The sequence below is a fragment of the Dromiciops gliroides genome, chromosome 1, assembly GCF_019393635.1.
Source record: "Dromiciops gliroides isolate mDroGli1 chromosome 1, mDroGli1.pri, whole genome shotgun sequence".
Lineage (NCBI taxonomy): Eukaryota > Metazoa > Chordata > Mammalia > Microbiotheria > Microbiotheriidae > Dromiciops > Dromiciops gliroides.
The window spans coordinates 602,543,028-602,568,169 of NC_057861.1; the positions used below are offsets into that span (position 1 = coordinate 602,543,028).

Genomic DNA, 25,142 nt, shown 5'->3' on the forward strand with positions numbered 1-25,142 from the left:
GGAATGGTTTGACTGGAGTATAGAGTGGGGAGGAGAGTAAAAGGAAATAAACTAGGGAAGGAAGAGCAATGTCAGATTTTGGTGGGCCTTCAGTGCCAGAAACAGAAAATTGAATTTGACTCAGTGGGCAATAGAGAACAAATAAAGCTTTTTGAGCAGAGAAATGACATGATCAGATTTACCCATAATGAAGATTAGTCTGGCAGTGGTATGAAAGATGGATTAGCACAGGGAGAGAAGAGGAGGACATTTTAGAAAGCATGTCTAGGGCTAGGGAGGTAATAGGCTTACAATAATGTATGTCAGGCCACCTCTGGAAGTGTCCGGTTTGGAGCACCACAATTTAGGAAAAACAGTGAGAGTCTGGAGGGGGTCCAGAGTCAAGCAGGATGTTCAGGATGTTGAAAGGCCTTACAGTCACACCCTTTGAAGATGAGTTGAAGAAACGAGATTTGTTTAGGTCTAGAGATGAGAGAACTTGTCCAGAGGCTGTAGGGTAGCTTTTCTTCAAGTGGTTGAAAGCCTCTCAGATGAAAAAAGAGATCAGATTTGTTCTTGTTCCCAGAATGCAAAATAGGAAGTAATGGGTGGAAATTAACAGAGAGATGGAAGATACAGGTTAGATGGGACATAGGGAAAATCTTCCTAATAACAGAGCTGATCAAGGGCAGGCTTGAGAAATAGTGCATTACCTCTCTTTTTTTCTTTTCTTTTCTTTTTTCTTTTTTTTTTTTTGGTGAAGCAGTTGGGGTTAAGTGACTTGCTCTATCCACTGTGCCACCTAGCTGCTGCCACCTTCTTTCTATACCATACCAAACAATCATTCCTTCAAATTTCCCTTGACTACTTCCAGTGAGAGGTAATGCACTAGGGGCAGCTAGGTGGTGCAGTGGATAGAGCACCGGCCCTGGAGTCAAGAGGGCCTGAGTTCAAATCTGATCTCAGACACTTAACACTTACTGGCTGTGAGACCCTGGGCAAGTCACTTAACCCCAACTGCTTTAGTTTTCTCAGCTAAAAAATGGGGATAACAGCACATGGATCAAATGAAATAATATTTGTAAAATACTTAATAGCACAGTGCCTGTCCTATAGTAGGTGCCAGGATAAATGCTTATTCCCTTCCTCCCTCCCTTTCTAGAAAGGGTTCTTGTTCCAGTATGGCTTGGACTGAATATCTGCAGAAGGTCCTTGCCAGCTCAGAGATTCTGATAAGCAACCACATGTCAGATTTCAAGATAGCTACCTTTTTGAATAGGAGAGATGAGTGAATTTCGAAATAAGAAGATAACATAGAGAAAATTCTTATAAGTGAGGGATAGAGGTTAAGGTGAGGAACTCACCTTATTTCAGTTTCTGCATCCTTTAGAACACCTTGCTATGCAACGAGTGTGCCTAGATATGGCTGCAGTCTGAATACCCACATTTGATAGTGCCTTTTGAGAGTGGAGAGGGTTAGACAGGAACAACATTTTTGTGGGCTTTGAGAAGAAAAGAGTTCTAAAATAAAGTTACACTGTTATCCACCAAAGAGGCACAAACATTTTTTTTTAAAAAACATTTCCTCTGTGTTATCTTTGAGTCAGGAGACTGAAAACGTAATGAATTTTTAAGTGCCCTCTGGACTGCTCACTGAAAAATGGCAAGAAAATGTAGTACATGCAAAGAAAGAGGGATGTCATTGAATGCACCATAGGAGATAGTGTTTGGGGAGAGACTGGGAAATCTTTCTCTCCCCAGCAGGCTCATTTTGCCAAGAGGGCCAAGGCTGCTTCCTGATGCTGTATTAAGTTTTGCTTGCCAGCGCTTGGGAGACAGGGGGTGGAAATCATTTCATATTCTGCTTTCCAGTTTGTGAAATTCACCCAAATTGGTGTCTTTCTTGCTGCAGTCTGTGTGCTTCAATGTTCAGACTTTGCATTTCATTTTGAAAGGTTGTAATGTAACACATACAGTAACCATGTGGACAGAGAAGCATCAATGTAACTAACTGTATTTGTAATGGGAACACAATTCCCTCACTCATCTTATCTGACTAGCCACTGTGGACCATATTTCTTCCATTTTCCAGTATAAGATTTTATGACTATAAATAGAAATTCCCTTCAGTGTAAATGTATTTCTTTATAAATAAATTGAATTAAAATGTCATAAATGACCATAGCAGCTTCTGAAACTTGTTCAGAATAGGATATTTTACCAGACTGCACACATTTATGGACCTTCTGAAGGTTACTCAATAACCCCTTAGCTATTCTCGCCCTTCCCTATCTTTGGCCTGAATGGGCTTTGTCAGTGAAGTGTTCTTTGAGGCATATGGCACAAAAAGTTGCATATTCCAGAGTGACTGCACCTTTGTTTTTAACTTCAGTAAAAAGCTGAGTAAAATCGAGGTCTGTAGGCACTGGTCAGTGACAGCCTAGAGATCTTGTTTGGAACGTCCTTTCCCATCAACTTCACTCATCTGGTTTATTACCCATTCTTCAGGCCCCAATGAAAATGCCATCTCCCCTGACATTTTCCCTGGTCTCAATGAGAAGTGATCTTTCTCCATCTTTCTCTTTCAGCTTGGATCTCTCTTATTGTCCTTTCACATTCAAATGCCATCTCCTCTTAGAAGCCTTCTCTGTTTTCATTGGGAAGTAAACTCTCTGTTGAATTTTCCATGGTGCTTTCACTTTGTGGCCCATTTTTCAATCCTCACCTTTTTTTGTAGTGCTAAATACTTCCTCCTAATAGCAATAGCTTTTGTATCTATAGCATTTTATGACTTAGAAAGCATTTTCTTTTGTTACAACTCTGAGAGGTAGGTTTTGCAAACATTATTATTCCCATTTTGCAGATGAAGAAAATAAGGTGCAGACAAGCAAATGACTTGCCCACAGTTGTATAGTTAGTAGGTATTAGAGGTGGGATTTTAAACCCAGATGACTCCTGCCTCCAGTTCCTGTATCATCCCTGCATATTCCCTGCTATTGGAATGCTCTCCCTTCCCTTGTTTTCAGACACAAAGCACTCTCCCCATGCCTTTCCTAGGTTGCTAAATGCTTGCTTCTTTCTTATGCCCTTGGCTGGTTCCTCATTGTCTTCTCAAACTTATAATGTGGTTGTTCTCAGGGATTTGTTCTTGGTCCTCTTATCCTTATTCTCCATTATTTTCCTTTGACATTCTCACTCCTACAACTTCAACATGGAAATGTATCTCTCTAGTCTTGACCTTTTTTCTGAAATCGAGCTGGCAGGCCAGGTGGTACAGTGGATAGAGCTCTGGATTTGGAGTCAAGAAGAGCTCAGTTCAAGTCTTAGCTCAGACACTTGCTAGCTTATGTGACCTTGGTCAAATCATTTAGCCTCATTGAACCTCAGTTTTCTCATCTATAAAATGGGAGTGACAATTGTACCCTTCCTCCCAGGGTTGTAGTGAGGATCAAATGAGATATTTGTAAAGTGCTTTACAAACCTTAAAGTGCCATGTTAATGCTAATTGTTATTACTGTTATTTCAGAGATCATGATACTCTAAAGTGCTGTGCCTTAGCACCACACACAGTATAGGGGGAGGAGGTTTTGTATTTGTAGTCAAAGGACCTTCAAATCCCATCCCCACTAAAGTATTAGTGTGTCACTTAACAACTCTGTTTCCACATGAATAAAATTAAATATTTGAGTTAGATATACCAGAGATCTTGAGCAACACTAATCCATGGGTTCCACTTTTTAGCTTCATATATATATGTATGTATATATGTATATATATGCGTGTGTGTGAATATATATATACGTATATACATACATACATATATATACATACATACATATATATGTATATATATGCGTGTGTGTGTGAATATATATATACGTATATATATACATACATATATATATATACATATATATATGTCTTGTTTGTCTGTCTTGTCTGTCTATCTATGGAATCTTCTTCCCCTTCTTTTTTTCAGTTTAAAGCCCTTAAGACTATTTATTATTTATTTTGTTGTTCAGTCATATCTGACTCTTCTTGGCTCCATTTGGGGTTTTCTTGGCAAAGATACTGGGGTAGTTTTCTATTTCCTTCTCTAGCTCATTTTACAGGTGAGGAAATTGAGGCAAACAGGGTGAAGTGACTTGCCTAGGATCACACAGCTAGTAAGCATCTGAAGGCAGATTTGAACCTGTGAAGGGTGAGTCTTCCTGACTTCAGCCTAGCACTCTAACCACTGTACCATCTAGCTGCCCCACTTAAGACTGTAGGCAAATATATTTTAGCAGTCCTTATAAAGTGCATTCTATCCCTCCCTGGGCAAGAGTCCATTATTCCTATATTCTAAGCCAGGGTGTGTGTGTGTGTGTGTGTGTGTGTGTGTGTGTGTGTGTGTGTGTGTGTGTGTGTGTGTGTGTGTGTACCCTAGACCCTTTGGCAGTTTGGTGAGAAAAATACTTGAAGTTGAAGGGAATGTTAAATATTAGTTAAGAGGTTCATGAAAGTAAAGATGGATTTTTTTTCCTAACCAAAACCAAAATAACCCCTGAAATCTATACATAACCGCTGGGGTCTGTGGATTTCAGGTTTAGAACACTGTTCAAAGCTATGATGCTGAAATATGGAACTTATTCTCAAATACCATTTTTACTAGCTCTTCATGTCTCAAATCTGCTTTTGTCTTTTCAAGCCCTTGACTTCAATCAGCAGTAAAGATGAAAATGCTACATGTGCCCTTATGGTATTTAGTTCCGTTTAGGATTGAACATTACTGGACTTAACATAAGCTTTAACAATAGATACCTTCTGTTAGCTATATTTGTTTAAACAGCTATGTTGTACATGAATCAATAGAAATGGGTGGTAGTCTTCAGGTTTGATAAGTCTTGGGTGGTTCTCTGTTATATCCGCAATCTATGACCTGTGAAGAGTGTAGACCTCTATTATTACTGTCAGACTGAACAAATAGCTGCTTGTTTCTTCTTCTGGGCCTTACTGGATGGTCTGTGCTGACTATCTCTTTTGTGCTTGGGTACACTTAACTTACTTTTTTTTGTTTTGTGGGGCATTGGGGGTTAAGTGACTTGCCCAGGGTCATACAGCCAGTTAAGTGTCAAGTATCTGAGGCTAGATTTGAACTCAGATCCTCCTGAATCCAGGGTCAGTGCTTTATCCACTGCGCCACCTAGCTGCCCACTTACTTTTTACTGTTGCAACCTTTTTGGTTCCCAGGTTAACTATATTTCTTTTAATTATTTATCTATTCATTCATTTATCCATTATTTATTCATTCATTCATTCATTCAAGTGCTCTGGTCCTTGGGGACCTAACAGATATCTAAGGATGCCAGTTCTATTACTTTCCATCTTGGTTCAGCTCATCTGATCACTCAAGGACCCTTGGAACTTGGGTGTTCTGAGCCTCTAGTAACTCAACATTGAGAGGCCATCTTGACACTGAGGAAACCATTCTCAGCCTCAGTTTCCTCGTCTGTAAATTGGGGATCAAAAGAGCACCTATCTCAAAGGGTTGTTGTGAGGACCAGATTAGGTAACATAAAAAGTTTTTTGTAGTCCTTAAAGTGCTACAAAAACAGAAGCTGCTATCATCATCGCTATTATTATTATTATTATTATTATTAAATACAAAAAAATGAAACAACCCTTATTCTCAAGGACCTTGCTCAGTGTCACGCAGCTAATAGGGATTTGAACTTAGGTCTTCCAGACTTACCCATAAAGTGCTATATAAATGGTTGACAGGGGCAGCTAGGTGGCACAATGGATAAAGCACCAGCCCTGGATTCAGGAGGACCTGAGTTCAAATCTAGCCTCAGATACTTGACACTTACTAGCTGTGTGACCTTGGGCAAGTCACTTAACCCCCATTGCATTTCCCCTCCCCCCCATTAAATTTAAAAAATAAAAATGGTTGACAGCCCTCCTTCTGCTTAGGACATCTTTAAACAGGCTCTCCTCCCATATTTGGGATAACTCTTCCTCACCACATCTGGAATTCCTCAGTTCTCTTCAAGGCTCACCTCAAGCACCAGTCCTTAGAAGAGGTCTTTACTGGTGTCCTCAGTTGTAAGAACTCTCTTCATCCCAGTACTTTTCACCTGCATTGTTCCACCTCCCAGCCCTCACAGTAGAATGAAAGCAAACTGTCTTTATATACCTAACACCTGGAACAGTGCCTGGCATATAGTAGGTGTTTAATAAATGTTTAATTTTAGTTTCTTGGTTTTGCTAATGGATTTAGGATTTAAATTAGGCAGTTTTGCCCTTTACCTCCAATTATTTATGAGCATAAGAATTTAGACTTGAAAGGGATCTTAGAGGTTATTTAGTTTAGCCCCTGGTCTTATAGATGAGAAAACTGAGATCATGAAGAGTTGAAATGACTGGGCCAAACTCATACATTTAGCAGGCAGTAGAGTCAGGATTCGAATCCGGGTCTTCTGACTTCAGATTCTGTGCTCGTAAGAGACTATAGTTGTTTTTTTAAGATGATTATTTCCCCCAGTTTTGAACTGTTACAAACTTCAGCAAAAATGAATATTTCCTTTTAGAAAGGACAGAAATAGAATATCGTATGCAACATTGTGAACTTTTGTTAACATCTTTTTTCTTTTAAGGCGTATATTATGAGAGATTATAATTAAGCAAATATATCACTCACTTGCCTTCCTTTCTGGCAGGAATAGAAAATTAAATGAAATCAGTGCTCCTCACTACATATCTAACTTGAGCGTCGCTTAGCCTGGGCTTAGTGGGCCACAAGTGTGGACTTTTTGTGTATGTCCTTGATCCTTCCGGCCATACCTTGTCTTTCCTTTGGCTTTCTCTGGTCACTTATGAGCTCTTCGCTCTCATACTGAGGGTTGGTAAGGTCTGAATTAAAAAAGAGAAACACATACATCAGAATGTTCCCACCTGGTTCAAATCTTGATTTTACACTTAGAAACTTCCTTCAGATTAATGGATAATATGGATTAATACTAGGCTGCCCTGAGAAATTCTGTTATAACAAAGTAAATACTTGATTAATTGGTGAGCTAACAATGCATTCCTGTATTACCTGCATTAATCCTCTGCTCTGTGCTGGTTCTTAACAAACCCTGTGTAATCCCTTGTTCTTGGACTTCATCTCAGTCATACAAAGCTGGTTTTCTTCACAGAGGCCTTTCTTTTATGCCTTAAACAAATTTCTCCAGTGCATTGGTGACAAACTCAAAATAGGAACAGATCCCCACTGCCCCAGATTGACCTAGAAAACCACAGATTAACATTATGTTGTATTATATTTTTATTTATTTTGTTAAACATTTACTTTTTTTTTTAAGGAAGTCAGGGTTAAGTGACTTGCCCAGGGTCACACAGCTAGTAAGTGTCTGAGGCAGGATTTGTACTCAGGTCCTCCTGATTCCAGATCTGGCTCAAACTCAGGGGTTTTTGGTAGGGTGAGTTGGGTACCTCTGCTCCAGGACACTCATATTTACTTGCTAGTCCTCAGTAATCATCTATTTGTCTGACTTGACAACAAACAACCTCTAAATAGAAAGATGACTGGATTTAAGATGACTCTATCATTAGTGCTATAGCATTAAATTGGGGGGGGGGGAGGAAGAACACCCTACATCTGAGTCTAGTCACATTAAGCCATGAGATGAAGTCACTGTGCCTTCTGAAACCTTCCTTTGCCTCATTGGGAGGTTCTGGCAGGAAAAGGGGGCTTGCTTGCCAAGGTTTCTCATTAGTCGTATTAGTTAACATTTATTGAACATCTTGCTGTACTCCCTGTGAAGGAGACATAACACTTGGCACGAAGGCATATAATTGAAACATCAGGAAAGAGAGACACAGGCCACAAGTAGCCTGGGCCCTGGAATCCTTTTTCTTTGTTTGCTTCTTTCTGCCTGCCCCCCTTTTCAATTGCTTCCATTAGGTGGGGAACTGCTAAAAATAGCAATGCCCTGCCATTTATTTTTAATCTTAACATCATCAGATGTATATTTTTGGTTCTTTTTGTTATTTGAGATGTGTTCACATTCCTAGTAAGGTCACGGCTGAGGACCTCAGAAGGGTATGTAAATAGGAACCCTTTTAGGGGAGAAAATGAAGATGCAGTACTTTGCAGATGTCTTGGTTTCTGTATATGAGCCATATTTATTATATAATAGCATTCCCCTATATTTCCCAAATCCCCTGTCCTTAAAAAAATTTTTTTTTTGATGGGAGCAAATGGTTTATTTTTTTTTTACACTTACTCTTAATGCAAAGTTTATGGCAATATATGGGCAAGAATTGTTTGGGAGGAGAAAGATTCACAAGAATGGGATCTGTTCTGATGGAAGAAAGACTTTCCCCAATCAAAGATGGTTCCCCAGAGGACTTTTCATGGAGCCCATAGCTTAGCAGGACCTCAGAGGAAGGTCCTTTAAACCCTTGGTGTCAGACACAAGGTCATCAAGCTGTGCATAAAGATCACCACAAATAAACAGTATTTATGTTTTATTGTATTTTTATTTTGTTGTGTTTTCCAATTACATTTTTAGGACACACTTTTTGTTTGGTTTTTTTGAGGGGCAATGAGGGTTAAGTGACTTGCCCAGGGTCACCACAGGTAGTAAATGTCAAGTGTCTGAGGCCGAATTTGAACTCAGGTACTCCTGAGTCTAGGGCCAGTGCTTTATCCACTGCGCCACCTAGCTGCCCCTCCAATTACATTTTTGTTTTGTTTTGTTTTTGCAGTGCAATGGGGGTTAAGTGACTTGCCCAGAGTCACACAGCTAGTGTCAAGTGTCTGAGGCGGGATTTGAACTCAGGTCCTCCTGAATCCAGGGCCGGTGCTTTATCCACTGCGCCACCTAGCTGCCCCTTCCAATTACATTTTTTGGTTTGGTGGCACTGGAGCATTTAGTTGAAGCAGGTCTCAAACTTCTGCTTTAAATCATGCTTATTCATTGATTTTTCTGGCCCAGGAAATATTCACATTCCAAAAAAAACCCCAAACCAAACTAAAACAAAACAAACCACACTTAAAGGGAGTGATTCTAGCTTTGCTTAGGCTGGTGTTTGACATCAATCCTTGATGGTGATGCCTTCCATCTGTAGTGTGGAGTAGTGGATAGAGTGGAGGAAAAGCTAAAAAACTGGAAAAGGTTTTAAAAGGCAGGTCTTCCCACAGTGACTTCTTACTTTTACCTGGAGTACTGTGAATTCTCAGATTGTTATGCAGAACTAAATTGAAGACAAAAGCACACACCCACATCCCAAAGTCTAAGGGACATCACTTGTCAATGAATCATCTGCCAGAGTCCTTCCCATAGCACAGGTCATTGAGAACTGAATGCATCATGTTGTCAGAGGCAGTCAATTGTAGTGGAAGGAGTACTGGAGTTAGATGGGGGAGACCCAGCTACAATTTCTGCTTCTGACACTTGGTACACATGTGATTGTGAGCAAGTTATTTTTCTTCTCTGGGCCTCAGTTTCCTTGTCTGTAAAATGAGCACCATATCCCATATACTACTTGCCTCATAACATCTGTGATGTAACTGCTATAGATATGTAAGCAACTGTCCTATTTTATTATGAGAAAACTCATTTGAAACCATTGTCATTCTGTGTTGAATTAATTTGAAATCGTTTTGGAAATATTCTTGGGAGAACTCCTCAAACTAGCTTCACAACGGGTCTTGTTGGGGAAGGAGCAGAAGGATTTTTGCCCAGCACTCTCCAGTTATTTGTCCAAGTTTATTTCCTTAGGAACATTTTTCTGCATAAAAGAAGCAATTAAGGGACAGCTAGGTGGCACAGTGGATAGAGCACCGGCCCTGGAGTCAGGAAGACCCGAGTTCAAATCCGGCCTCAGACACCTGACAACTTACTGGCTGTGTGACCCTGGGCAAGTCACTTAACCCCAATTACCTCACCCCCCAAAAAATATTTTTAAAAAGAAGCAATTAGTCTTAATTTTTTCGTTGTTTAAATATAAGAAAAGGGCTGTTAAGTATCTTCATAAAGGGAAGGGGAAAGTTGTACAGTAAGCAAGAGTCCTGTCCTGGACTGGAACCCATAGCCAGAGGTCATAGATTTGTAATTTTCTAGGATTTTTCTGTAAAACCATTGTTGGTATCTTCCCCTCACTGGGCATCATGGCTAGTGTACAGATATAGCTTCAAAGAGATGTGATTTCATTCCTTCTGCTGATTAGTAGACGTTTAGTCTTTGTGAGCTGCTATGGCCAAGAAAACCCAAACAAAACCAACCTGACGACCCCGGGACAACAGGCCCCTGGGATCATAGATTTTGAGCTGGAAGGGACCTCAGAGGTAAGCCAATCCAAACTCTTCATTTTACAGATGAGAAAACTGAGGCCCAGGAAGGTTAAGTTGAGGTGCCTCAATCACACAGGTTGTATTAGAGGCTGCCTCCTTTAGATTTCCAGCTTTGCCACTTTCTTCAATGCTGATCATTGCTACTATTTCTCTCTGATTTGGTAGCATCTGCCATTGCTTTTGTTGTTGTTGAGTTGTTTCAATTGTGTCCAACTCTCCATGACCCCATATGGGGCTTTCTTGGCAAAGATACTGGAGTGGTTTGCCATTTCCTTTTCCAGTCCATTTTATGGATGAGGAAACTGAGGCAAACAGGGTTAAGAGACTTGTCCAAGGTCACACAGCTAGTAAATCTCTGCAGCTGGATTTGAACTAGAGTCCTCCTGACTCCAGGCCCAGCACTCTATCCACTACATTACCTAGCTGCCCACCTGTGCTTATACTCAGTAGCATTCTGTATTGAACTTGGAGTCACTGAATTTATATCTCACCTCATGCACCAGCTGGGTGACCCTCGGCAAAGTCACTTAGCCTCTCTCAGTCTGTTTGCTCATCCATAAAATGTGGATGATAATAGCATCTATCTCAGAGGGTTGTGAGGATCCAATGAGATGATGTATGTAATGTGCTTTGTAAACCTTAATGTTATATATAAAGGCTAACTCTTATTACCATTAATGATCCCCACGCCATTATTAGGCCTTAGAGGAGAGCTTTAGTGGAAGGGTAAGCTTGTAGTCATGGGTTTAGAGATATGGTCTCAGAGCTAGGAAGTGCTACTTCTGACACGTGTGCAGTGTGACTGAGAAAGTTACATTAGTTGCTCGAGATTCTAGGCCACTTTCTAAGACTATATATTCAGAGAAGTTGCTGACCCATATTGGTAGAGGGGATTTCCCTCACCTGGAATTTTCTGTGTTAGTGAAATCACAGGTTCATACCCTGCCCCACCCAACCTCAGAATTATCTTTGGCTGTTGGATTAAAATTGTCCTTTTTGGTTACCTTTTGAGTATAAATACTCCAAAGATCATTCTAAGGGGCAACTAGCTGGTGTTTAAGGCAATTGGGGTCAAGTGACTTACCCAGGGTCATACAGCTAGTAAAGGTCCTCTTGACTTTAGGGTCAATGTTCTATCCACTGCACCACCTAGCTGCCCCACTTGGATACTTTAATGCAAAAATCATCAGAGGAGAATGGCAAAAAATAGGTTGGAAATGTGGCTCCTTGAAAAGAGGAGAGATGAAGTCAAGGGCAGATAGGTATCACAGTAGATAGCATGCCAGTCCTGGAGTCAGGGAGACTCCTGAGTCCAAATGTGGCTTCAGACACTTAACTAGCTGTATGACCCTGGGCAAGTCACTTAACCCTGTTTGCCTCAGTTTCCTCCTCTGTAAAAGGAGCTGGCGAAGGAAATGGCAAACCATTCTAGTATCTCTGCCAAGAAAACCCCAAATGGGGCCATAACGAGTCAGACATGACTGAAAATGAGTGAGTAAAGGAAAGTCAAGACCAGCGTGAGTTTAGAATATAGGCTCATTTGCAAATTTTGCACATTTGGGGTCAGGGACCATTTGAATCATATGATCTTAGATCTAGAGCTGGAAGGAAGCTCATATGCCATTTAATCTAATTTCTTCATTTTACAGATGAGGAAACTGAGTCCCAGTGAGCTAAGGTGCCTTGCCCAAAGTCACTCAGGTAGTGAGTGCCAGAAAGAAGCTTGAACATAGTTGCTTGGACCTCAGAGTCACATTCTACCCCCACCCTTCCCCACTTCACCATGCTAAATATGTGTTGTACGCCAAATGTACTCCATCTGTACACCCAAAAATGGCATAGGGGAATGAACTCAGAGAAATCTGGAGACCCAATTCAGCCAGATCTTTCTGAGAGCATGGAGGGATGAAACTGGAGGGAGGACAACAAAGAGAAGAAAAATGGGGGGGGGGAGGGGGTTCCGGGAATTCTCAACAGAAGCAACCTGGTAAAGTGGAAAGAACAAGGTATTTGGAACCAGAAGACATGGGTTGTGATATCAATCAACTCTTTATGCTGTTTATGATCTGAGGGAGCAAGTTGGTTTATTTCTTGGATCTGAGTTTCTTCACCTGTAAAATGTTAAAAGCTGACTTCTAAGATCACCGCCAGCTTTAATAATATGATTTCCCTCCCATTTCTGCCACATGTCTTATACCCAAATCTTTCTCACTATTCCCATGTCTCCTGGATTATTATAGTAGCTGCCTAAGAGACTTACCTGAGATTTTTTTGTTTTTGCTGTCCCTTTTTGGATCATTGCCATCAAAATAAGCTTTCTCATGGTTATGTCATTCTGCCACAGTCCCTGATCCCTTCCCTTTTTTTTTTTTTCAGCAACAAACATTTATTTTATTTTCCAGTTACATGTAAGGGTAGTTTTCAACATTCATTTTCATAAGATTTAGAGTTCCAAATTTTTCTCCCTCCCTTTCCTCCCCCCTCCACAAGATCACAACCAGGTTATATATGTACAATCCACAAGTGTTCTTTTTATCAGTTCTTTCTATAGGGGTGCATAGTAAGCTTCCTCATTAGTTCCTTGGGATTGTCTTGGATCACTGCACTGCTGAGAGTAGTTAAGTCATTCACAATTGCTCATTGAACAATACTGCTGTCACTACGCACAATATCCTCCCAGCTCTGCTCACTTCACTATATATTGATGTTCATTAGTCTTTTCAGGTTTTATGGGGATCATCCTGTTTGTCATTTCCTGTAGCACAAGACCATTCCACCACAATCATATAGCACAGCTTTTTCCATCATTCCTCAATTGATGGACATTCCCTTGATTCTCAATTCTTAGCCTCCACCAAGAGTTGCTATAAATATTTTTTGTACAATTTGCCCCCTCTTCTCTTTTTCATGATTACTACTGTTAACTGTTTCCCTTCCATTCTATTCCCTTCCCCATGATATTTATTCTATTATCCATCTTCTTTCATCCTATCACTCTTCAAAAGGGATTTGCTTCTGTCTGTCCCCTCCCCCACTCTGCCCTTCCTTCTTTTGCCCCTCTCTCTTTATCCCATTCCCCTCCTATTTTCCTGCAGGGTTAGAGAGGTTACTCCACCCAATTGAGTGTGTACATTATTCCTTCCTTGAGCCAATTCTAATGAGATTGAGTGATCCCTTCCCTTTTGACCTATTCAGTACTGACCGGTTCATCTTTGGGTCTCACGTAGCACATTGTTCTGCACATTGATAATGCATTTAAAATACCTTCTTTTGTATTAGGATCATCAGCCTATGTTTCCCTGTCCTCCGCTAGCTTGTAAAATACATGAGGGCAGAGCTGGATATCTAACCCCAGAAACTTGTGCATTCTTAGGTGCTGAACTGGTGATAGTTGAATCAAAGTTAATTTAAAGGGAGAGCCATAAATTTGTGACAGATTATCACCACCATCCTCATCATCCCTATCATTGAAATTACATTTTTTTTGGCAGGTCAGTGAGGGTTAAGTGACTTGCCCAGGGTCACACAGCTAGTGTCAAGTGTCTGAGACTGAATTTGAACTCAGGTCCTCCTGAATCCAAGGCCAGTGCTTTATCCACTACGCCACCTAGCTGCCCCACAATTACATTTTGATAAAGTAAAATTTAAAAAAATTAGCAAACAAAAAATTGCATTTACTCCAAATCTCCTCCTGAATCTGCCTTACTTTTGTGAAAAGCCTTAAGTTTTGAAGTGGAATTAGACAAAATGAAGACGTGGGAATAAAACAGTTGGCTTAAGGTTGGTTACCCTGAATCAACTTAATACAAAGAAGTTAGCTGGGATATATGATGTCTGTGTGTGTGTATAGATGGGATATATATGAGAGTGATTTGATAGTAGTGTTTTTATTTTTTAATAACAAGAATTGACATTTATATAATGCTTTCAAGCTGGTAAAGCACTTAAAAAAATCTACTTGAGCCTCACAACAATCAACAAGGTACAGATATTGTAGATCCCCACCCTCCTCTATTTTACAGATAAGAATAAGAAGTTGATGAGGTTAAGTGACTCACCTATGGTTAATCTAGCCAGCTGGTATCAGAAGGCAGGTGTGAAGCCAGGTCTTCTGGGTACCGTGTTCAGCATCCTGTCTATTATTCTGTGTTCCCTCTCTTGACTTTCTTTTTCTTTTTTAGAGAGAAAACACACACATAATCTCATATCTATATCTATATTGCTATCGATATACATACGTGTGGATGTGAATTGATATATGTACTGCATATGTATATGTACGTATGTATGTATATATGATATATACATACATATGTATTTGTGTGTGTGCATGTGTTAAAGAGGAAAGAAGGAAAAGATAAAACACTATCTACCCTTTAGTATCTTCAGATCACATCCTCATCCTGGTGGCTCATTCTAATCTCCATTGGCTCTCCTAAGTGTTTGTATTCTGTAGCACTTCAGCTTCTCCTTTCAGAATGTGGTAGTTTAAAAAAAAAAAATCCTTGCTAAAAATGATCCTGTGTTCCGAAATCATGTGGTTGCTGAATCTTCTCGCCTCCATTTCCTGTGTGCACAATATTTTACCAGTTTGACCTCTATCTATTGCACCATCGGACGGTTTCACTTTATAGTCAGTTACACAAGGCACATAAACAGCTTGTAAGCCCTGTCTTTCTTTGAGGAGAGCAGCCGGAACATGATGAAGTGATAGGGAACATTTTGACTCTTTAATTGACTTTGCTTTTAACAAAACAGAACACTTGTATTAAGTGAGCTGCTCTGTCTAAGGCCTAAACAGTTCGATTCCGGATTAAAATGACTAGACTTTAGGCCCAGAAGAGGACCTTAGAGATTCCTAGTCTGTCCTGCCATTTTGAAAAAATGGAGATGCAGTGGGGTGTGGCCTCATAAACCACCTCCTCATGCCCATCAGGAAGACAGGAAAATGAGATCTGGTGGGGGTGTGGTAGAAAGGGCACTTCGTGGATGTCAATCTGAGAACCTAAATTTGCTTTCTGGGTCTATCTGCCCTTATTATCTGTGTAAATGACCGAACCTCGATAGGCCTCCATTTTCTTATCTGTAAATGAAGGGATCAGACTAAGTGACCTTCAAGGACCTTTGCCAGCCTTCCATCCAGGATCCCATGATCCCAAATGACTCTCCTGACATCACCAAGCGAGGCTCTGCACTCAATAAGGTCTTGATGACTGACTGCATCAGGGTTAGTATTGGATGAAGCACAAGACTGGACAAAGGTCATAGTTCTCCCAAGATAATTGTCACTGCCTGTCTGCACAGCCTCAGATGAGCCACCTCATTCATCCTGCTGGGAAGATAGGAACTGCCACCCACTTCTGTCCCAGACTGTTGCAGACCTGCTATATCTCAATCCTGGGCAACTCGACAACAGAGTTCTCTTTCTCTGCTCCTCAGTTGTTGAGGAGCAGTGGAGAAAGACATGAAACTGAGCTGTTTTCACTCTCATTCCCTCATAAGGACTGTAACAAACCTAATTCCCTGTGTCCAAGTTCCTAACTGCACTTTGAACGCCAACACTTAAAGGAAATGAACCTGCCCTTCAAATCCTGCTTCTGTCTGACTCTAGGCAAGTCATTTTTTTTTCTTTTTTGGGGGGGGGGTGCAATGAGGATTAAGTGACTTGCCCAGGGTCACACAGCTAGTAAATGTCAAGTGTCTGAGGCCGGATTTGAACTCAGGCCCTCCTGAATCCAGGGCCAGTGTTTTATCCACTGTGCCACCTAGCTGCCCCCCCCCCGGGGCAAATTTTTAAACTGCTATCTGACTCAGTTTCCTCAACTGTGAAATAGGGATAGGGCAGCTAGGTGGTGCACTGGATAGAGTGGTGGACTTGGAGTCAGGAAGACTCATCTTAATGAGTTCAAATCTGGCCTCAGACACTTACTAGTTGTATGAACTTGGATAAGCCACTTAACCCTGTTTCCCTCAGTTTCCTCATCTGTAAAACGAACTGGAGAAGGAAAGGGCAAACCATTCCAGTATCTTTGCCAAGAAAACCCCAAATGGGGTCACAGAGTTGGACATGAGTGAAAAACAAATGAACAACAGTGAAAACAGGAATAATAATAGCACCTACCTTGCAGGGTTTTTGTGTGGATCAAATAAAATAATATTTGTAAAGCCCCTAGCACTTTGTCAGGCACACAGTAAGTGTTTAATAAATGCATACTCTTTCCTTCCCCCTCATAAAATGAGATTAGATTATAAGGTCTTTAAGGGCCCCTTCCACCCTTAAATCTTATGATCCTATAAGTCTTGCTTTAAAAGGGATTCTGTCTTTGCATTAATCTTCAGAGGGAGGAATGGTTCTAGTAACTGTAGCCATGTGGCTCTGCTAGCCAAAACTAGATTGATTGACTTTGCTGTCAGGTTGTGGTTTTGTCTAGACCTGAGCAAATCATTAACCTCTCATTGAGGAACCTATTCTCTGTTTTCACCACAAACTCCACTCCCTCTTCTTCCTACTTTTATGACTATCTCTTTTCAAAATCTCAATCTTGTAAAATCAGATCAACTTTACATTGGCTTCTACCCTTGAATCTCTTTCACTTTTGCCCAGTTCTTGTTCATTGCTTTCCATTTTCTTTCTTTCTTCCTTTAAAGGATAGAGCCTTTATTATTATTTTTTTTAGATCCAAATTCTCTCTCTTCTTGCTCTCTCCAACCCAGTGAGAAGGCAAGAAAAACAAAACCTATTACAAATATCTATAATCATTTCAGATAAATGTATGCATTAGCCATTCCTTCCTCTTCCCCCCAAAAAAGAAGAAAAGAAAGATAAATTTAGTATAGTGCGTGTACACAGTAGGTGCTTAGAAAATGTCTTTGGACTTAAGTTGAGTTTATGTTTTCAATCCCTCCAGTGTATGAGAAAGCCTTTTCATCAGTCCTCATTTCTGACTTCCCTTTGCCTCACTGTTTTCTTACCTTAAAATGTCTTTTGTTTTTATGGGAATAATGGGAGTTTGAAGGGCAGCCCTGCTGTTCCCTTCAAACTAACTTTGTCATTCTCTTGGGTTCTCTTGAAACCAACCCACTTCTGTTCTTCTCCCACCTCCTACTCACCTCTTTAAAAATTTTTTTAAAATTACATCTAAAAGAACTTTATGATTTACAAAGCATTTTAAGTACAACATCTCAGTTGATTCTTGTAGTACCCCTGTGAGGGTAAGTACTGTTATTATTTTTCCAGAAGAGGGAACTGAGATCCAGAAGGTTTAAGTAAACAGACAGAGGTTGGCTTGAGTCCTCTTTCCAATACACCAAGCAGTCAGCTGTGAAACAATGGCAAGCACCATGGTTCAATGGATGAAGTCCACTGGACTTGTGGTCAAAGAGCCTGCGCTTGGGGGGCAGCTAGGTGGCACAATGGATAAAGCACTGGCCCTGGATTCAGGAGGACCTGAGTTCAAATCTGGCCTCAGACACTTGACACTTACTAGCTGTGTGACCCTGGGCAAGTCATTTAACTCTCATTGCCCCACAAACAAAACAAAACAAAACCAAAAAAAAACCCCCAAACCCAAAACACCTGGGCTTGAATTCATTCTGCAGATGAGGCAGATGAAGTTTTTAGGTTGCCCTACCAATATTACTTACATTACTTACTCAGTCAATCCATAAACATTTTTTTTTTTTAGTGAGGCAATTGGGGTTAAGTGACTTGCCCAGGTTCACACAGCTAGTAAGTGTCAAGTGTCTGAGGCCGGATTTGAACTCAGGTACTCCTGACTCCAGGGCCGGTGCTCTATCCACTGCGCCACCTAGCTGCCCCTAATCCATAAACATTTATTAAGGGCCTAGTGATACCAGGCACAGTTCTAGGCATTAAGGATGCAAAGCCCCTGTGCTCAAGGAACTTACATCATGAGTAGAGAAGTAGCTGGTGGCACAGTGGTTAGAGTGCTGGGTTGTAGAGTCAGGAGGACCTGAAGTTCTAATCCTGCCTCATACCCTTACTAGTTGTGTGACATTTAGCAAGTTACTTCACTTCTTCTGACCTCGGTATCCTCATTTGTATAATGTGGGGTAGCTGGACTAGGTGACCTCCAAGATCACATATAGACAGGGGTGTAATGGTAACTATCTGGGCATACTTTAAAATTTAATCTTCATTAGTAATATTTTCTCTATCACTTTCTCAAGTGTAGACACTCAAAAATTAAATGACAGTCAAATGATGAGCAGACAGAGTCAAGAGAAATAGAACATCAAGCCCTGATTTGTAGCATTTGCGGGTTTAGGAGGTCTAAATGCTTGTACTGAAATTTTAACAATTGACTCACTGGAGTTGGTTTCAGCACGACCCTGCTTCCAAATCAGAATCTACAAAGTGCTGACTGTGTGCCGGACACTGTGCTAGGTGCTGAGGATGCCAAGACATAAATCCCTGCCCTCAAGAAGATGACATTTTATAGAGGGAGACAACACATACATAGAAAACCATATACAAAAGATGGAGAGTTGGAAAGTTATCCATGGAAGGGAAAGGAATTTGCAGTAACTGACCCCCAAAATAATGATGTTGTTTTGTTGTTTTAATTGCATCTGACTCTTCATGACCTCATTTCTTGGCACAGACATTGCAAGTGGTTTGCCTGTTCCTTCTCTAGCTCATTTTTACAGATGAGGAAACTGAGGCAAACAGAATTAAGTGACTTTCCCAGAGTCACACCGTTAGTAAGTGTCTGAGGAAGGATTTGAACTTGGGCAATGAGTTTTCCTGATTTCCAAGCCCGGGGCTCTATCCACTGCACTGTACCCAAACAAATGTAAGACATCCCAAAACCCCACATTGCCTCCAGTTAGTCAGCAGCTTAGCCTGGGAAATGATGTAGTCTTTTGACTCAGCAAATCAGTGGTTTATCCATTGCTACTGGTTCCTTTTGCTTTGCATTTGTTTTTTTGTTTTTTGTTTTGTTTTGTTTGTTTTTATTCTGAACAGAATTTTATTTTCCAAAATATATGTAAAAACAAAATTTTAACATCACTTTTTAAAAAACTTTGTGTTCCAACTTCTCTTCCCCCCTCCATTTCCTCCCCCCACCTACAAGAACTCAATCAATTCAAAATAAGTTATACATGAGTAGTCATGGAAAATTTTCCATATTAGCTAGTTGTGAGAGAAAACAGTCAAAAAACCCAAAACTTCAGATTAAGGAATTGTCAAAGAGGAAATGAAAAAAAAATTTTTTAAAATGTGTTTCCATCTGTTTTCAGATACTATCAGTTCTTTCTCTGCAGATGGGCTGCAGTCTTCATAAGTCCCTCAGGGTTACATTGGATCATTGCCTTGCTGAAAACAACCACATGCTTCCCAGCAGATCATCCCCCACTATTGCTGTTATTTTGTATACAATACATTTCACTCTGCTTCAGCTCATGTAGGTCTCTCCAGGTTTTCCCGATAGCATCCTGTTCATCACAACCTCTATATCAACCTTAAGCTTGACAGAGAATCTTCTTCACAAAAGCCCAGTAAAGTAGGTACCATACATTTTGCCATTATAATCAATCATCATAACTATTTCCCTCCATCCCACTCCCTTCCCATGACATTTACTCTATCTTCTTTTTACCTATTCCTCCTCAGAGGTGCCTTACTTCTGACTATCCTCTCCCTTGTTCTGTATTCCCTTTTTTCACCCTTCCTTCCTTGTCCTCTTCCCCTCCTATTTTCCTGCAGGGTTAAATAGATTGCTCCTCCCAACTGGGTATGAAAGCTATTCCCTCCATGAGCCCACTCCAATGAGATCCGGGTCCCTGTCTGCTTTGCGTTTGTATGGAATAGTTAAAACGTTTTCCTAGGACCAAAATATAATAAATACAGTCATACATAGATCTAGTGCTGGAAGAGACTTTGGAAACCATGGAGTTCAACCCTTTCATTTTACACATGAAGAAACTGAAGCACTTAGAGCTTAGCTAGCTAGGTGCACAGTGACAAGGGTTAGAATTGAAGCCAGGAAGACTGAGTTAAAATCCTGACTTGGACACTTACTAGATGTATGACCCTAGGCAAGTTACCACCCCCCTGGCTGCCTCAGTTTCCTCACAAAAAGGAGGCAGGTAGGTGGCTCAGGGGATAGAGGACTGGATCAGGAGGTTGGAAGACTTGAGTTCAAATCTAGTCTCAGTCAAGTCACTTAACTTCCATTTGCCTTAATCCAATGGAAAAGGAAATAGGAAACCACTCCAGTATATTTACCAAGAAAACCCCAAGGATAAGCATTAGTGTGCTTTGGTCCACATGGGGTCAATGAAGAGTTCTATATGATGGAACAACAACCTCACAAAGTTATTGTAGGGATTAAGTGAGATAACATATGAAAAGTGCCTTATAAGCTTTGAAGTTCTATAGCAATGCTATTATTATTGTTGTTGTTATCATCATTATTATTTTATATAACTTGCCCAGGGGCATACAGCTAGTTAGCATCTGAGGCAAGATTTGAACTCGGATGTTCCTGACTCTGTGCCCAGCATTTTACCCACTGTGTGCCGTCTATCTGCCTCTTCATCGATGATTTAAGCTCTTCGAGGACAGGGCCTTTCATTTTGTATTTGTATTCCCAGGGCTTAGTGGCACCGTAGTAGTCACTTAATAAATGTTTATTGATTGATCACGACTTTCTTATCTACATTGGTGTTAGGTACCTTGGAGCTTAGTTGCCTCATCTGCAAGATGGAGTTAAGAATATATTCCCTACATACTTTAGAGAATTATTATAAAATGAGCAAAGGGTAAGCTGCAAAGAGTTATTGTCATTATCATCTCCGCTAGAGTCCTCTTTCGATGTCTCATCGTGGAGTGGACATGAGGTCTTAAAGACTGTTCCAATGAAACTTTGAATACAGACATGAGAATAAACTAGTATCTTTTGTTCAGGAACCAACTGGCCATTCTTATAGAGCTCCATCATCAGAAGCTTGGTCCACTAGGTGGTGAAGGATTTGTTTTTGGCTTTTGGAACATGTTGTGGTGGTGTTTTAGTCATTTAGCCATGTCCAACTCTTCATGACCCTATGGACCTTAGAACACCAGGCTCTTCTTTTCTCTAGTCTCTCAAATTCTCTCCAAGTTCATGTTTATTGTTTCCATGACACTGATTATCCATCTCATCCTCTGCCATCCCCTTTTCCTTTTGCCTTCAATCCTTCCCAATAGCAGGGTCTTTTCCAATGAGTCTTGTCTTCTCATTATGTGGCTGAAGCATTTAAGCTTCAGTTTCACTAGTTGACCTTCCAGTAAATAGGCTGAATTAGTTTAGTTTCTGTTAAATTTTGACTAATTTGACCTCCTTGATGTCCAATGGACTTTCAGAAGTGCTCTCCAGCACCACAATTCAAAAGCATTAATTCTGCGGTGCTCAGCTTTCCTTATTGTCCAACTCTCACAGCCATACATTGCTACTGGAAAAACCATAGTTTTGACCACATGGACCTTTGTTGGCAAGGTGGTGACATCTCTGCATTTATTAAATCATCCTATGGCATGGAGGGACTTTGAGCTCCATCAGCAGAGAGAGCACCATGCTGATGAACTAACAGCCTCTTAAACTTGAAGTAAGAAGTATTATTTACATATTTCCTGTAAGTAAAGGTTCTAATGTTTACATGGGCTAAGTGAAGGAATTCATTGGATGGAATCATTAACCTATTCCTCCCTTTATTTCTTCCTGTAATTTGGAATTTACAGAATTTGGGGTGCACAGAGCATTTACAGTCTTCACTTGCCTCAGTGGCCAGAGATGTGTAGGGCTGGACTGATACTAAGCACTGTTGGATTTTTGACCCTCTGTAGTCTATTGAGTGATCCCAGCTGGTCTATACCAGCTGTTGAGGTTATAAGACCACAGGCGACAAATGTAACTCAAGCTTTTATTTGTGAATGGGCGTGTGTGTATGTTGACATGCAGAGGGGGCACTCTGAGCTGGACTGACAAGGAGGAAAGGATCTATTTACCCTCTCCTCTGGTTACATGAACGTCAGGTGGAAAGTAGTTCCTGAAATGCCTTCTCCCCACCCCTTCCTTTTCTGCAGATGCTGCCTTCATTTTGATTAAGTCCTTCCTTGAATGTGAGCCTAGCACTGATGACAGCTGCTTTGTATGTGACTTGGGGGGAACTTGAAGGAATTGTTGATTACTGGTAGAAATGAATGTCTTCTTTTCTGTTCAATGTGTTCTTTTCCTTTAAGCTGATGTAGGGAAGAATTTTCATGTTGGTTTTGTCTTCTTTTCAGGCACTTTTGGTAAATAACATCACCGAAAGTGAGAAAGTCATCAGGAGCCTGAAAGGTATTTATTTCTTCTGCCATTTGCCCTGAGCCAGAATTAAGGCTGGCCAACAAAGACTAGCCTTTCCTCTTGTGATTTTTTGGGGAGTTTTAGTACTGTCATAAGGCTTGGATATTTTTTGGGACAGTCCTCATTTAAAATAGTCTGTCCTGGGGGCAGCTAGGTGGCGCAGTGGATAGAGCACCAACCCTGGAGTCAGGAGGACCTGAGTTCAAATCCAGCCTCAGATACTTGACACTTACTAGCGGTGTGACCCTGGGCAAGTCACTTAACCCCAATTGCCTCACCAAAAAAATAAAATAAAATAAAATAGTCTGTCTCAGTTGAACTAAATATATACCTAAAAAGAAAAGCAACCTGCCCGTCAAAGAGATTCGTAGTGACACATCCAGTCCTCTATTTCTGTTCTACTATGTTATATGGAAATGCCCATTGGACATTTTGTTTGATATTTAAGTTCACAATTAAAAGTTTTTTAAAAGTTCCATCCCTTTGTCTCCAGAAACCCTCTGGATGCATTAGAAATCCTAGTATTGGTAGAAACTGATTTGAATCCAATCAGTTAGCATCACAATGAAAATATATGGTTCATATGATTAGTTATTTGACCTTAGGCAAAGCACTTGAAACTTGCTGGGCCTCAATTTTATCCATAGAAGGAAGGCGTTGGTAAAGACGATCTCTATGGGCCCTTTTCAGGTCTAAACCATGAACTTTTGTGACAAGAAATTTAAAATCAAGAGAATCATAAGCTGAAGAGACATGCCCCACCCACGAGAAGGGAGGTGTGGCAGTGGTGATACCTTTTCTATTCAGCAAAATAAAATATTATTTGCATTAGTCTGACATAATATAAATGTACATTTATAGCAGCAAGATAAAGTTTATTGTTCTTGCAACCTGGTTTTAGATTTGGAAAATAGGGTCACCATATGGATTGTGTTTATTTTTATGAATTTAAATGATAGAAAATAAGAAATGCTTTTCTTTTCACTTACTAGCTGTGTGATCCTGGGCAAGTCACTTAAACTCTCCTTGTGCCTTATTTTCTTTATCTGTTCAGTTAAGGGGGTTGGATTCAGTGGTCCCCAGGTAACCTACCAGCTCTAAATCTGTGATTGATTTTTTTTCTAGGTTATATATATATATCTTAGAGAAAGAAACTTTTTTGTTTTTAATCAAAATTAATTTTAAGTGGAATATCCTGAACACAAATTATCCTCCTTTTTATTCAACAAGAATTCATATTCTTGTAGGTCTATCTCTTGGTTGCTTTAATTAAATTCTGCTATTTGTAATTCATTTTTCTCATGGCACTTGATGTAATTATGAGGAAATAAATGCATCAAGGGTCTTAACATTTGCTGTTTGGGAGGTGTTTGTTTTGTTTTGGTTTTTTGTTGATGTTTTTTTACCACTGGGTGCTCTTCATTTGACCACAGAAATTTGGAGCTGGAAGGGACTCTAGAGATTTGGGGATCATGGTTCTGTAGCTAAAATGGATTTCGAGGCTATCTAGTTCAAGTCTTGCATTTTACAGATGAGAAAACTGAGGCTATGAGCAATCAAGTGACTTGCCCAAGGCCACCTAGGTAGGAAGCATCAAAGGTAGGAGTTGACCTCCGGTTCTTTGATTCTAGATCCAACAGTCTAAATTCTCCGTTTTTGTGGGAGAAGAAACTGAGAGAACAGAGGTGCAGGGACCTGCCAGGCTTGAGCTTATAAGAATCCTAAGAACACATGGTAGAGGAGAATGGAAAAGTCATGAGGAAATTGTGAGGTTGTGTAGGAGTATGGTTGAAAGCACAATGTTGGGAGACCCAGAAGACCTGGTTCCCTGTGCTAACTCTTCCCCTGATTAGCCACGTGCCCTGGGATTAGTCAGCTCGTCACTCTCTCTCATCTAGAAATTGAGGGTCTTGATCCAGTTGACCTGTAGGGTCCCTTCCAGCTCTAATGACATTTTTTTTTTTTGCTGGAAAATGAGGGTTAAGTGACTTGCCCAGGGTCACACAGCTAGTAAGTGTCAAGTGTCTGAGGCCAGATTTGAACTCAGGTATTCCTGACTCCAGGGCCGGTGCTCTATCTCTCTAATGACATTTTATGGTGCCAGCTCTTCAGTTTGGAGTGCAGGACCCTGTGGATCGCATCATTCCTGAACCTGTCTGTCTTTGTAGCCACCACAACCTACCACAGGAGACATTTACAAGATATTTGGGATTGTGAATTTACAGCTGGGAGGGTCTTTTAAGGGTCATTAAAGCCCAGCTCCCTCATTACAGATGAGGAAACCAAGACCAGAGGAATCACGTGACTTGCCAACCAGCACAATTCAGGTCTTCTTGACTCCAAGTGCAGTGCTGGGACCACCCCACTACCTCGCATATCGTTCTCCCTCTGCCAGTGTGTGACCCCCTCCTATTTTCCCCATGAAGCAGTGTGGCTCTTCTGCAGAGATATTGCTACAAGCAAAGCTT

General features: G+C 40.6%; 1 protein-coding gene across 1 annotated transcript in view; it reads left to right on the plus strand.

Annotated features, from left to right (window-relative positions):
• GOLM1 (golgi membrane protein 1) overlaps positions 1-25,142 on the plus strand; it is a 113,412-nt gene that overhangs the window by 59,763 nt on the left and 28,507 nt on the right. The window contains exon 4 of the mRNA XM_043968798.1: positions 22,611-22,665. Within this exon, the coding sequence (XP_043824733.1) occupies positions 22,611-22,665 (55 nt within the window). The remainder of the gene's footprint in view (positions 1-22,610; positions 22,666-25,142) is intronic.